This window comes from Penicilliopsis zonata (genome assembly GCF_001890105.1).
Source record: "Penicilliopsis zonata CBS 506.65 unplaced genomic scaffold ASPZOscaffold_6, whole genome shotgun sequence".
In the NCBI taxonomy this organism is placed as follows: Eukaryota; Fungi; Ascomycota; class Eurotiomycetes; order Eurotiales; family Aspergillaceae; genus Penicilliopsis; species Penicilliopsis zonata.
The window spans coordinates 1,233,958-1,248,531 of NW_019208916.1; the positions used below are offsets into that span (position 1 = coordinate 1,233,958).

At 51.9% G+C, this 14,574-nt stretch overlaps 5 protein-coding genes across 5 annotated transcripts; 4 read left to right on the top strand and 1 right to left on the bottom strand.

Moving 5' to 3' along the window:
- Positions 1-214: 214 nt before the first annotated feature.
- ASPZODRAFT_142024 (hypothetical protein) lies at positions 215-1,794 on the top strand (the record flags this gene model as incomplete). The annotated part of the gene is made up of 2 exons (XM_022724808.1): positions 215-226; positions 247-1,794. 2 exons carry the CDS (start codon positions 215-217, stop codon positions 1,792-1,794), a joined length of 1,560 nt encoding a protein of 519 aa, XP_022581790.1.
- Positions 1,795-4,296: 2,502 nt separating this feature from the next.
- On the top strand, positions 4,297-6,550 carry ASPZODRAFT_15962 (hypothetical protein; the record flags this gene model as incomplete). The annotated part of the gene is made up of 2 exons (XM_022726418.1): positions 4,297-4,334; positions 6,307-6,550. 2 exons carry the CDS (start codon positions 4,297-4,299, stop codon positions 6,548-6,550), a joined length of 282 nt encoding a protein of 93 aa, XP_022581791.1.
- Positions 6,551-6,800: 250 nt separating this feature from the next.
- On the top strand, positions 6,801-9,074 carry ASPZODRAFT_151787 (hypothetical protein; the record flags this gene model as incomplete). The annotated part of the gene is made up of 2 exons (XM_022725776.1): positions 6,801-7,063; positions 7,166-9,074. The coding sequence occupies 2 exons, from the start codon at positions 6,801-6,803 to the stop codon at positions 9,072-9,074; spliced, it is 2,172 nt and encodes a 723-aa protein (XP_022581792.1).
- A 1,309-nt stretch (positions 9,075-10,383) lies between these two features.
- On the top strand, positions 10,384-11,890 carry ASPZODRAFT_132270 (hypothetical protein). The gene has a single exon (XM_022722975.1). It carries the CDS (start codon positions 10,561-10,563, stop codon positions 11,791-11,793), a length of 1,233 nt encoding a protein of 410 aa, XP_022581793.1. The 5' UTR covers positions 10,384-10,560; the 3' UTR covers positions 11,794-11,890.
- A 585-nt stretch (positions 11,891-12,475) lies between these two features.
- On the bottom strand, positions 12,476-14,545 carry ASPZODRAFT_15965 (hypothetical protein; the record flags this gene model as incomplete). The annotated part of the gene is made up of 3 exons (XM_022726421.1): positions 12,476-12,893; positions 12,959-14,253; positions 14,321-14,545. The coding sequence occupies 3 exons, from the start codon at positions 14,543-14,545 to the stop codon at positions 12,476-12,478; spliced, it is 1,938 nt and encodes a 645-aa protein (XP_022581794.1).
- Positions 14,546-14,574: the final 29 nt, after the last annotated feature.

Below are 14,574 nucleotides of genomic sequence, written 5' to 3' on the forward strand. Positions count from 1 at the left end.
CTGAACCCTCCTCCGACTTTGACCGCTTGTTCTTGCTGACCCCCCCCCCCCCCCCCCCCCTCTCCATCTCCTCTTCGGCAATTTTCCGCTGCTACACCCATGGGAAATGTCACGTTGGTCGCTCTAAAGAGAATGGCGACTTGGCCAGGGCGATCGCAGGCAAGGAGTGGTGAAAAAAAGCAGGTAACATGGCTCCTCCCTAGCCTAGGAAGATATGCTTACTAAGGTATGCGAGGATATGTCTAGACAAAACCCATCGAAGGCAGAGACTACGGCAGGCGTCGCTTGAGTACCAGAGACATATTAGAAGGTTCTTCAATTCCTCTGTCGGAGATCCCTGGCTGCATACCAAGGTCGACTCTTGACGACGCCGATGGGGTACCAGAGTTGGGTCGGACAACCTTCCACCAGACAACTGTGCATGACAGCGGCTCCAACCCGTCCCAGGAGTCCTTTTTGGAGATTTCACACTCTCAGCCGCCGTCGGTGGAAAACTTGAGGAGCAATGACCTAGCTGCCGAGCCACCGGAGACCGTTGTCAATGCGGATAATGGGCCTACCCAGCCTCAATCACCAACACCAAATCAGTTTTCCATAGCCTGTCAAACGGAAGAAGAATCTGATTGGACGGACTGCCCAATAAAGCTCCTCAATGCTATTGGGCAACTAGTCGACAAGCAAAGTGATGTGTCTGTAAAGCGACTGCAGGTCCGTGAATTAAGACTCGGGTTGAGGTATAAGAGGTACGAAGAAGCTGGAGCTCGCGGCGCGCTCACGAAGAAGATCAGTGCACTTTCTGCACAAAGGCATTCCACTGATATACAATCTCTCCATTCGGACTTTGAAAAGCTGGAAGCGGTGACTAATGCCTACCTGGAACTTGAAAGGAACTATCACCAGGCGGAAGAGGAGCTAGAAACAGAGGAATGGGCATTGATGAAATTGAACCAAAAGGTTTCGCACCTTGCTTCCCGAGTCCTTCCTGCAGTTGATCAAGCAGATGGGCTGGAACGTGAAGACCTAGACTCGGAAGACTCTGCATCCACCATCAGCGCACCATTGGAAGAACCGCCTAGCTTGCATGACTATCTTTCTCGCATGGGCGATGCCCAAATTCAGAAAGAACGCATTGCTGACTTAGATTCGGAGTACTATGAAATCACCGAGAGGCAGAGTGCCCGAGATAACGTGGATGTTCCCATTAATGATGAGTCATTGGAATTCCTACGTCTATATGGCGAGAAAAAGCGTTTATTACAGGAGGAGCTCAAGGAGATATCGATTGATATGGCACGGCTACGAGCTATTTGCGAGGAAGAAGGTCTACTCGACGAGCAGCCCAGGGAAGAAGAAGTCATAGCTGCTGTACACGATCTGCAACTGGAAGAATTCGCCTACTCTTACCAGCCATCCGAGCCTCTCCATATTAGTGAGCTTGAAGACCCAGCGCCATTCTTCCAGCCGGGGATGTCCAAGAAGGTGAATACAGCCGAGTTTATCAGCAAATGGATTCTCCATCAACTGCGCCACTCAAGAGTCGAGATCTTTCGTCTTCAAACCATGACCGATCTGTGCAAACTGAAAGAGGATGGCTGGGACCCGCTCGAGATCAGTGATTTGGTACTGGCTTACTGGGATCACGATGACACAAAGATGAGAACCCCTCCGCGGACAGCTACCTACAACTCTGAATGGACAGGACTGGAAGCAAGGTCTTGTTCATCTGCTCGTGTTCGGCAAATCGATGACCCTATGCTTTCTAAGAGCTCCTCGCTCCTTTCTTTGCGGCTCTGATTATGACCGAATTTTTGCTTAACATCTTCCCGCTCCATGTTCATGATATCCCATTTGGTTTTTGGCATGTCATCCACTCCATTTCCTCCTCTCCTTAGTTTACTGTTTTCTTTTTTCTTTGGCATATTCGGGCGTATCAATTTCGGGCACAAGTATGCATCATAGTGAGGTGCATTTCATAGATGGCATCATTTTGTGACACTTTTCTAAAACCTCCTTTTTGTTCTTGGAAAAGCAAAGAAAAGAAAGAAACATGGGGATATTCTACCCTTGGGATTGGAAAATAGATCAGAAACCCAACCACTAAAACAGCAACCTAAGGTCAAGGGGCCTCACTATTTCCTCTGGTCACTTGACGCGTGGCCTTGATTTCACCAACAGCCTATTAAAGCTGCGCGTATTGTTTGCTACTCATTATCCATGAAGATTACACGGATTCTTATCCCTGCCATCTCTACCCGATGACCCGATCGCGCGGGAAACGGAGCATCTGCCACTGATGTCATGATACAAGCCATACTATCACCTCAGCCTCGTCCAAGCAGGTCAAGCGGACCAAAGAGCTGCATGACTGGGGTAATAGAGTCGAGAAGCGAGCTCGGAAGGTGACTATTCATTTATCTTCTTGCAAAATATGTCTAGGAAATGCTTTGACCCTACAGAATCTCCATAGTAGCCTCCGTGAAACAAATCTGAAACTATAAACGATTCAGACTTGCTGACTATGGCTGTCCAAGCTACTATTATACCTTATACTAAGAGTTCTAGGCTAATATAGTATTGAACTATTTGTTTAGAGAAAAAAGGCTGATTTACAGAGGCAATATCAACTGTAGGCCTCATTGGTATCTGAAGTCCGAATTGATTAGAAAAAGTGAGTCAATAACACCTCTATATTATAGACTTATTCATAGTAATATCTACAGATAATTCACTTTTTACTTGGCTATAAAAGCCCTACCTGTCATCTCTCCCCTCGTGGCCAGGGCATTTCGGCACGCAATATATAACTATTTATGTCACCGTCTGAGACAACTTACCAAAAGAGCGAGGTTTCTCGCCGAGAAGGTGAGCGTCAGAGCCTTATAATAAGTGCCGAGGATATATTGCTGACGACGACACAGAAGGTTCAATGAAGGTCTCCCAGAATACCCGCAGCGTACCATGGCTCACCACTAACGGAATAACCAGACGTTTATAATTAGAACATCAGCCTCGTCTCGGCCGAGAAGCATAAAGAGTTGTGCGAAACTGTATTTCCCCGGAATCATGGGAAGGTTGCCAGGCAGTAGAGTTGGGATACACTCTATAGGAGTATGCAATGCGTCAGGATGTTTCTTAAGCTGAATCCATCTGCTACACAGGATCTAACAAGATTTTCGCACAATACTCCTTTAGCGGGCAGTGAACTACACTTCAAAGTGAGGCTCATTGACTCTCTAACACAAGTCAAACGATTGACGGCAGTCTTGAGTTGTAATGGTAGTGGAATTGAGATTCCAGCCCCCATTGCTACGGCAGATGTCTCCTGTGGTTTTCCGAAGAGGACGTCACATGTGGTATGTTTACAAAAGTGAAATAGGATTATCAGATAAGTAGGTGCTACCGTAGACTGCGAACCAACGAGGCTGAAAGACGGGATCCTAATCTTGTCTAGTATTGCTATTCCATCCTGATTATACGGTTATCTTTCTCCCTGCCAGAACCTCGGGGTCTCATATGTCGTGCTACCTTTGATACACTGACCCCAATCCTTTCTCCCAAAAGATCTGTATGAGAAGACCTCAAGCATTTGAGGAATGAATCATAGCATGATAGCCGCCTTTCGAAACACCTAGAAACATGGCCGCACACTTTCTCGGCAATGAATGTCTAAAGAGTAATTAATCTCGCGGGGAACAAACTTCTTGCGCAGGCATTATGTCCCGCGGTTATACTCGGTGTCAGGGGAAAAGTAATGAGAACCAAGATAAACGTTTGTATGAAGTCTTTGAAAGATCTTTGAAAGAGAAACTCTGTCCAGAGGACACCGAGAATGCTAAAGATATCCTGCATATCTCCCCCCGTCATCGTTTCCCCAAGACTAGATCGATCGCTCTACAGACAAGCTCACCATCAGGACCATGGGCAGCATTACATATTAGCCAGAATGTGATGCTGCCCAAGTCGAAGAAAACATCCTCAGATGCACGTTGGAGGTTGAACACACCTGCAGACATGCATGGGAGGCGGTGATCAGGGAGAGTGAGTCCAGACATGACTATTGTCGATGGTTCCGTGATATGTCCGGCCTACGTCATTTCCAAAGGCAAAAAAAAAAGGATCTCCCATGCCCTACCTAATTTTCCAAAAAATCCGCAGGGATGTTCTTTGGTCATCAAGAAAAGAAAAATCCTCCGACTGCAATGATCAAGCATTGGACATGCCACCCTTGAACACAGAACGGTGGACTCGCACGTATGCAGTCCCCTTCCTTTGAGACGAAGGCCGCCAATTCTCGCAATGGATCTGTTCCTGATCGAGCTCGATGCCCTGCAGTAGTGCGTCATGGCGAAGGGAGCCATACGACGGAAAGCTTGAATTAAGATGATTCACACTGAAATACTCTAACTAGATCCAGTTATTGACTGTTCGCCCCAAAAGGCTATTGGACTTGATCTCTATAGGGCTATCTTGTGCAGTGATTAAAGACAGCATTATGCCGTAACCTCCAGCATAAAGTACCAGCCTCGTCTTAGCTAGTAAGTACCTACACACTAGCTGAATAGCCATTGTCTGTGCTAGGCAGGGTATCACTCGACGTCGGATAGATCCGAGAGAAGCGGTGATCGGGTGATCCCATGCTAAGCACAAGATCTTGTATGCCAGCCGATCCTGCTGCTTCTGCTTATCGTACGGAGTATAAAAAGGTCTGCAGTACGTATGACATAGTTACTCTGTACGGAGTACGGAGTACTTGTCTGGAGTACTCCGTACTCCGTACTTGTCGAGGTGAAAAGCGAGTACAAGTTGTACGGAGGAGTAGAAATTGCGTCATAATATGTGAGAGGTAGATCAGTTAGTATACTACAGATGTATGCCATCCTATGGAGCAATTTAGGTGCTCACTTGGCTTCTACCTAGTACAGAGTACTCCGTACGGAGACTAAACTAAGCAATACAAAAGCTTTTCTCTATGAGTCATCTAGACCACCTCTCTGTATCGACTAGCGCATCAGTGCCCGACGTTGGGCGAGATCTGGCGGCGTCTCGGAAGAGTGGCTCTAGGAGGTTGTATTTAATTGACTAGTAACTATTAGTTAGCCATTAGTTAATTAATAGTTATAAGTTCTAGCGGGCTTCGAAAGTTCCATGCTCCACCGCAAGACAGTCAATTGCTCACTGTGCTGTATTGCGTTATATAATTATATTAAACTATTACTATTACCGATAGTAACCACCTCGATAGTTCTTAGTTCAATACTCTATTGATACTAGGTAGAGTTCGAACTCTTGGCCGGGGTAATTCTGTACGGAGTAGTATGTAGTATGGTAGAATAATAGACGAGAGACAATAGAATACAATACAACAATAGAATACCTGAATAGAACTTCTGTAATTACTTGGGCCGCGTTGGGCCTTCGGGCAGACCTTGGAGGGGCTGATGCTTACATAAGATGGCGGGGTTGATACATAACTAGAAATAAAGGAACCATGGATCCATTGTTATTGATTATAGTATAAGTATAAGTATATGGAGAACTATATAGATAGTCTATAATATACATATTTACTACACATTTACTACACATTTACTACATGCACATCAACCAGTGTACAGGCGCAGAGTAATAATCAGAATAAGCAAAGATCTCCAGCTCTCAAGAGTTTGCCCTGGAGCATATCAAATGGTTCCGTCGCCTCCGTAGATCAATAGTCTTGAGAAATATTACTTTGTATATTTATATAAAGATTTATTATATTTCCGTATTTCAGTATTATTGACTCCCTTCCGATCGGCCGGTCGCCCACGAAATTCTCTCTCCGACTCTTCCCCGTTCATTCGTCTGATCCTCCGACGCCTGCGTTGGGTACAAGAGCCCAGAGATCGCCTCTTGCGCCCTCCTGCATCGTCTCCTCGCCGCTAGCGACTTTTCCTCTCTCTCCTGCTGGCTCCGTCCGACTCTCTCGCCTGCTTCTTGCCTGGCTTCTGTTTCCCCCCTTCGTTCGCCGATGCTGTGAGCGCTCTTTCCTCCTGCTCCACCGCCCCCCCCCACCGATTTACCACTTTCCCACCTTTACCACAGTACAACAACATACACAATCTTACGACCCGTCTGTACAGAAAGAAGAAGAAGAAAAAAAAAAAAAAGAGTGCCTGGTCAGTGGCTCCCAGGTTACACAGCTGACTTTCTGCACTCTGCAGTCTCTGCAGCCTGTCTGGTAGCTAACCTGCTTGTGCCCTCCACTCACAGACTGCCAGCTGCACTCTTCCTCGCTTCTCGCCCTTCTGACCCCTCCCAATTACCAAGCCGAGTCCGGTTCTGTTTCGCGCAGTTTCGATGGAGACATCATCGCCGCCTGGAGACCACCACTACTGCTGCTGCTGCTGCTGCTGCTGCCACTACGAATCCTCCGCCCGCCGCTGACAGCAATCTAGACGCGCCGTCGGGAGGGGCCCCTCGCTCGCCTTCCAAGCGGATCTCGCTGCAGGTCTCTAGGGACGCTGGGAGTGGCCCAGAGACCCAGCACAGGGTAAAAAAACCCCCGAAATAAATAAATAAAAAACCCAGAATACACCCTCAGTACAGAGTATTATTGACCGGAGTCACGTTCGAGACGTGGGTGCTGAAGGCTGAAGCCTGTTGGGTCACCACGTTTCACGTCATCCACCTGGACATTTGCAACCCCTCAGGAACGGATTTCTAAAAAAAAAATTACAGGAAAAAAAAAAAAACAGAGACACACAGGAGGGAGGGAGAGAAAAAAAATTTAGTCTGGCCTTGGCTCGCCTGCCCAAGGAGTCATGTCCCGGAAAGTTCCTCACGCCGCCTTCTGTGAGGACTTCGATGAAGATGCTCGCGTCAGTCTCCCTGAAACCCGTCAAGTCGCCCACCACCCTGCCAGACTCCCCAACAAGGCCGAGTTGAGACTGTCTGCCGCCCCTGGAGACGGTTCCAGTGACTCAGGATACTCCAGCCGGACGGCGGCGACTGTCAACAGCACCCAATCCGCCCCGTCGGGCCGGAAGAGCCCCCTCTCTCTTAAGCTGGACGCCGCCCTCAGACGGCCGATCACCTCCACCTCCACCACCAACACCACCAACACCAACACCGCCGCCGCTGCCGCCGCCGCCGCCAACAGGACCATCGTCACCAACAGCTACTATAGCACCGCCGTCGGTGCGAACGTCAACGGTGCCAGCCGTAAAGATCGTGGCCGCGAGAAAATCCCCCGCTCGCTGCGCGAGGAAAAAATGCAGGTCGGCCCCTACCCTGGCGCCGGCCATTCGGGCCCTCCTGGTGCTGCTGCTGCCCATCACCGCCAACGCTCGCCCTCCAAGGCAAGGAGACGTGAGCGTGAGAACGCACAGGTGCGGCACTTTCCTGGCCAGTGCTGGGAGTGCGACCATGGCCTCTACCACTCGTCGACCGCCTCGGTCGACTCCCGCTCCGATTACCCCCCCGCCGCCTACTACACCAACGCCCTCCAGGAGTATGGTCACCCGCCGCCCCCGTCCCCCCAGTCGGCCCGGTACCCGCCCTCGGTCATCCAGGATGTCCATGTCTCGCACAGCAGTCGCCCGCCCGCTCGCACCAACCGTTCCAACTCCTACCACACCAACAACCGGCCCGTCAGCTTCCATGGCGCCATGATGCCCGGCGGCATGCCCATGCCCTACGGTCTTCCCCCCCCGCCGCCGCCGCCCATGACCCACAGTCGTCAACACTACGACCATGGTCCTCCTCTCCCCTTTGCCTCGTCCGCCTATGCCAACGGACCCTCGTACCCGCCCACCTACCCGCATCAGCAACAGCTGCAGCAGTTGCCGCCGCCGCCACCACCACCACCACCACCACAGGGCGGTTACTACTCCGCCCAGCAAGAGTACCTACCGCCCGCCCTGCCCGACTCCCGCAATCGCGACCGATCTGAATCCCGCAGCCGCGACCCTCCCCCGCGCCGCCGCATGTCCGTCTACGACCGCCCCGTCGTCGACTATGACCCCCCGACCCCGACCGAGTACGACGAGGAGCCGCCGACGGACCGGCGGGCCTTGCGAGAGCCGCCACGCTCGGCACGCATGCCGCCGCCAGCTCCCATGTACGACCAACGGGACGAGGACTACTACAGCATGCCACCGCCGCCCATGAGGAACAACAAGGCCCAGATCATCCATCATCAGAAACGGCCCGAGATGCCGCACAAGTCGCTCACCTCCGCCGGCCCCATCGCCGCCGACCGTCGGCCCTCGCGTGCCTTTGACATGTCGGACATGGAATCCGCCCTGTCGGATCACTCCTACCGTCGTATGTCGCGAGAAGCCATGCTTCCCGAACGCAGTCACAGCGTGCGCGAGGGCCACCGGTCGACCATGTACCATCAGGAATCCCGCCCGTCTCGGATTGCCATCGAGGGTGCCCGTCGGCGCCGTGTGTATTACAACGACCCGTTCAGCAGCGGCGAGGGCGGTGGGAGCGATAGTGTTACCGACGAGGTCGAGGAGAAGGAGCGGGAGGCAGAGGCCTACCAGAAAGTGCATAGCGGTGGCAGTCGTAGTAGCGGTGGCGGCAGCGGGGGGAGCAGCAAATCTGCCCCCGTCGCGTTGACCGCGGATGCGCTGCGCACAGCCAAGTCGTCCTCGCGTGCCGACAGTGACAGTGCAAGCCAGAAGAGCCGCTCGAACAGCAGTCGGGGCAGTGACGCGCGGACCCGTGACGGCAGCAACGTCGGCTCGGCCAGCAAGCCCGAGGAGGACAACAACATCGTCATGATGATGAACGGGGTGACCATGAGCTTCTCGCAGGAGTCGGCCGCCAACAAACGCATCAGCGTGCGCACCGGCGAGTCCGGCCAGGTCGAGTTCAACATCGGCGGCTCCCAGCCGCCGCCCAAGAAGTACCTGCCCCCCGCCCGCTCCGAATACGCAGGCAGCTCCAGTGGCCGCCGCGACCACGACGAGCCCCGACGGCCCATGGTCGATGACCCCCGCCGGCTTCGCGATGATCGTCGCTCCGACCGGGTCAGCCGTCGCTCCAGCCGTTCTGTCTACAGCAGCAGCCGGGCCTACATGGATTGATTGGGTTGAGTAACCAGATCTACTGGTTTACCTAGGTAGCTGGTTGGTTGCTCGGCTTGGCGAGTCCTTTTTTGTTTTTTTGTTTTTTTTTTTTTTTTCATTCTTGTTTTGGTTACATTCGATTCTCTTGCCTCTCCCACACAGGCAGTGACGGAGCTTGGTGATGAGAAAAAGACTTCTTCTTGTTCCCTTCACAAAAAAAGTTTTGTTCCTTCTAGGGTCGGGCTCTTTTGTTTGCAGAGAAAAAAAGGGCGGTGTTGTCAATGACCTGGGTTTTTTGCTCTCTTCCTTATTGGAAAGAGGAAGAGGGTGATGAAAACCCGTCGATAGGATGACGCCGCCCTCCAGTTTTCAAGTTTCGTTCTTCGCTTCTTTACTGAAACTGGGAGGCTTTAGTGATTCCTGTTATTTCTTCATTTTACCCCCCCCCAAGTGATTGTTTCTATCCCCTATTTCTTTTTGCATGATTTTTGTTCGCCACCTCCAGGGAAGACAAAAAGGGCGGGCCTCGCTGATTCCGACCGATCGCGTCCATCACGGTGACATGATTGTACGATTCTTGATGACCTGCAATGACTGATGGATGCTACGCTATGCCATGCTATTGCTATATCTATTACATTTTGCGTTTTACCTTTCCTCCCTGTGCTTTCCCCCCCCTCCCCCTCCCCATGTTTTTGACTACTTTGCAAGCGCCTGTATCATCTTCCTCAGTCGAATCGTCGATTGACTTTTTTTGACTGTTCTCGCTGCGTTGTTTTGCGTTGCATGTTCTGCTGTCGTGTCTGTGACCACATCTCCCCCAGCCCAGCATTCCCGGAACGTGGGTAGAGGATTCGTCGGAGGAAAGAGAGATATATACCCATTGAGTTATGTGATTTTTTTTTTCTATCATTTTCTATCAATCTTACTTTGCATTTCTTCCCCCCCCCCCCGGAAATTCATTTGGCTCTACTGGTTTCTCTGCTGTAGCTGCCCACCCCCCTTTCCTCTCAGATGTACCACATAGTGTTTGTATCCCACCGTCTTGTATTCAGTTGGCAGTTGAGTGTTAGGAAATCAGCCCAGTAGATAGAGAAACTATCCAGGATGGTCTTCAGAGTTTCACCTTTCCTCTTACCCCGGAAACTTCTCCATAGTTTCGTAATTTTGAATGAGCTTAACCTCAGCCTTGTGGATACAACCATTTTTTAGCCTGAGGACTCTCCCATTGCTGACTCAGCACCGTTGCCCGACCAACGGTGACGTAAACAATCAGGCGTCTTCCCAGCCTCGCGATTTCTGGGATTCGGTCAACCACCTGCTTTTCCAAAGATCATTTTGTCTTCTCTTCTTTACTACGAAGAACAGTTCATAGGGTTGAGAACGAGAAACTAGGTATTCTATTCAGCTCTACTACTACTACTACTACTACTCCATGATCCCTCTCTCTGGAATGTACATTCTTTGATTGCTCTATTTCTAGATACACTGAGCCACGCTCAGCATGCCTCCCGTCTCCCACGTGAGAAGTCTCCTCGGAGAGATTCTCAAGCGAGACGATGGGTTCGTCGAGGGCAGTGCTGTGATCAAGACACTTGCGGCCCGGACGACGACGACGGCAACCTTGAATGACCCCGGTCAGGGGTCAGTCGACCCGACGAAGATCAACAACAAAGGACTGCTGGGTCTGTTTGCGCTACTGGGTGCCGCGCTTGTGCTGGCAGCGATCTGGTTCTTCTTCTGGGCCAAGAACGGCGGGTTCATCTGGCGGAAGGGCGATTGGGAAGATTACAAGTCGACGGTGCTGCGGCGAAAGGGACCCGACGGGCGCACGCTGAGCAATGCGACCAAGAGCACGAGACTTGGCGGCGGGTCCGTCGTGGGGAAAGGCTACAGCGACGACGGATACACGTACACGGATAGTCTGTCGTACACGGAGACGGCAACCACGCTGACTGAAAAGACGGAGAAGACGGACCGCAAGCGCCGGCGCAAGCTCAAGGAGACCGCCAAGCAGAAGCTGCTGCGCCGACGGAAAGATGAGCGCTGGGAGGGTGAGGCAGACGACGACGTGCGCGCCTATCGTCAGGAGAAGCCCGCGCGGGTCGGTGGCATGAATGCCGAAGGAGATGGCACCTACCATGGCAGCAGCTACGACACTTCCAACCCGCCGACGCAGTACACGGGTAGCGAGATGAGCGAGGTGCACGACTATGCGTACGAGCCCGCCCCGGCCCACACCGTCGACACCAATACTCATCGTGGTGGTAATGAGCGCCACCGCAGCCACCGCCGCCAGCAGGACTCCCGCACCGTCTCTACCTTCTCCTTCACCCCGGGCAACGACGATGTGCTCAGCCAGCCAGCCGAGGATGACCGTCGTCAGCGGGATGAAGACCGAGCTGCACGACGCCGTGAGCGGCGCCGCGAGCGTGAACGGGAACGAGAAAGCCGCCACGCAGCAGCAGCAGCAGCAGCAGCAGGCCCGCCTCCGTCCACTTCCTCGCCCTCCTCCCGCCAGAGCAGCCCACGCAAACAAGCCCGTCGCTCGCGCTATACGGAACCCCTTGATTTCTCCTCCGCAGGCACCCGGTCAGAGTACCAGTACTCCAATGTCGAGACGGACGACGACACCACGGGAACCAAGAGCTACCACCATCCCATCCCCGGCTTGAGTAAGGGATATCGCCGGGACGGAGGTGGGCGACGCCGTGACAGTTTGAGTGAGAGTGATTAGCTCTGGTTTTTCTTTTCTTAGGGTAACCTGTAAATATGATGGATATGATATGGATATGGATGGTATGACAGGGTAGGGACTTTTTTTTTTTCCAAATGACGAATGGCTTCAACGACGTTGTATTTATTATTTATTATGCTCAAGAATGAATTACATTATAAAGACTTGATACTAGACTTTGCCTGCTACTTTCCATTCCATCCCAGTGCATCAACTCAGTAGGTTTTATACGGAGGACTAAAGAACTTCGCAGGAGAGGCAGTGCGGTGTAGAGTCATTGTAACGTGAGGATATTCTCATTGGACCAATTGAGTCCATATTGATATTCTATGAGTAAGATTTGAATGCCTATCTATAGCCATTGAGTTGAACTGTCTAGCTGCACCATGGATGGAGGAATTGTTTCCTGCATGCCTTGCCTGGAAGAACTGATAGTTGTTAGAGGGTGTTACCTTGTTATCTCAACTAAAGCTGGGCTATTGGTAGCCTGGATCAAGTTTACGGGTAAGGCATATATAGAAACCAGAATTTCATTGAATATAATTTTAATCAGTTTATATTCCGGGCGCTATAGAGCGGCAAACGAACAGTTGGTATTTTTAAAAAAAGTCAATTACATACTAGAGACAGTGGCTGTTAGTAAGAGTATCTCAACAAGAAAGACCAAAAAAAAAGAAGAAGCTTACCGTTCAACAGGGCTGAGACCAAGAACCCGCATGCCGTTGTGTAGAACCTGTCTGGCGGATGCGTACAGAGCCATGCGGGCCTTCTTCAGCTCCGGTTCGCTCCCGATCACCTTCAGGACATCGTAGCTGGAGCTGAGGGCGTGGGTCATGCGGAACAGATAGGTGATGATGGTGGTAGGTTCAAGGGTCTTGGTGGTGTTGAGCAGGACATCGGGCCATTGGGAAAGCAGCCGGACGAGCTCTGTCGCGTGTGCCTCGGTCAAGAGGTTCAGGTCTGCCGACAAGAGCTCCTCGTCGCTCAGACCAGACTTGCGTCTCATCGAGCAGAGGCGAGCGTGGGCGTACTGCAGGTACGGACCAGTGTCGCCTTCAAAGGAGGTCATGGCATCAAGGTTGAAGTCGTATCCGTTGATACTGGAAGAAAATTAGTCTAATTTGATTTCTAGCAGTTTTGGAAAGAAGAAAATGGGGGGAAATACCGTTTGCCAGTCATGTCTTGTACCATGACAGAGGTGATACCGAGGATATCAGCGGTTCCCACGGGATCCTCGACCTGCTCGTATTTTTCGGTATTCTTCTTCATAACCTCGTGCATCTTTTCACCGACATCGCGCAGGATGTCATCCAGGAACTTGACGGTTCCCTTACGGGTGCTCATTCCTCGGACCATGCCGAAGTTGATGTGCTGGCAGCGATCAGCAAGATCCTTAAGGCCCATCAGTTCGGTGATCTTGAAGAGCTGGGCCAGGTGGAGATCCTGCTGGGCGGCGACAACGTAGATCATCTTGTCGAAGTGGTACGCTTCTTCACGCTCCTGGATGGCACCGATATCACGCGTCAGGTACAGAGGAGTTCCGTCTTTACGAACGATAATGGCCTTGCCGAGCTTCTTGGCACCATGCTTGGTGAAATCGACGATGACAGCACCCTCGGACTCTTCGGAAACGCCGGACTTCTCCATGGTCCGGTAGGCGGACGCCATGCTCTCAGGCTTGATCTGAGACTCTCCGGAGTAGACGTCAAAGTCGATGTTGAGACGGGCATACGTTTGCTTGTACTTCTCAATACTGAGATCACGGAAGCGGCTCCACAGAGCGAGGGCATCCGGGTCGCCGTCTTCCATGCTCTTGAAGTAACGGCGAGCCTTCTCATCCTCGCTGACATCGACGAGCTTAGCCAGGTCTGCCTCAAGAGTGGCAACTTCCTCGCCCTTCTCCTTCTTCGCCTTGATTTGCTCCTTGAGGTCTTTGATCGGGCCGTCCTGTTCGGCGACGATGGCGTTGATCTTCACGTAAACGTCAAACAGATGGGCAATGGGGTTCTTGATCAGTTGCTCCTCGCTACCGAACAGCTTGTATCCGTTGGCAAGCAGACCATACTGCTTTCCCCAGTCACCGAGGTAGTTCATCTTGATCACGTCCCATCCCATGACAGTGAACAGGTTCGCGAGGAAACCTCCAATGATTGTACTACGCAAATGGCCTGCGTGGAAGGGCTTGGCAATATTTGGCGATGAAAACTCGATAATCATCTTCTTCTGGCCCTTGGAGGGGTCGGCGGGGTCCCGCAGACCCTGGTTACCGTTGGTACCAAAGGCAGCCTTGTCCTTCAGGATGCGGGTAATGACGGTCTCGGTGAGGGGCTTGAGCTTGCAGAAGAACTGCAGATGAACGCCCATCGGCACCGGGGGTTCGACGAGGTCGGACTCGGGGAACTTGTCGGCCAATTCTTGCGCCAGTTCCTGGGGCTTCTTCTTGATCTGCAGCGAGGGAATCTAATACAAGGAATCAATGCCCATTAGTTCCAGGGGGTTCAACATTGGAAACACTATGAGCCCATACCGGCAGGATCAGGTCACCTTTGTCCAAGGTGCTGGTCCAGTTCAAGCGGGTGTAGATCTTCTCGGAATCGATACCGGTCGCGGCGCCCAGCTTCTCAGCGATCTCCTGTCGGTAGATATCGATGGGGTTCAGGGAAGGAAAGCAGCCCTCGAACTTGGACTGTTCACTCGTGGAATGGATAGATAGCCCCTGCACCGCAGCGGGGAGAGTGTCGGCGGAGGCCATGGTTGTCGAAAGCTGCCGTCGCAGAGAAG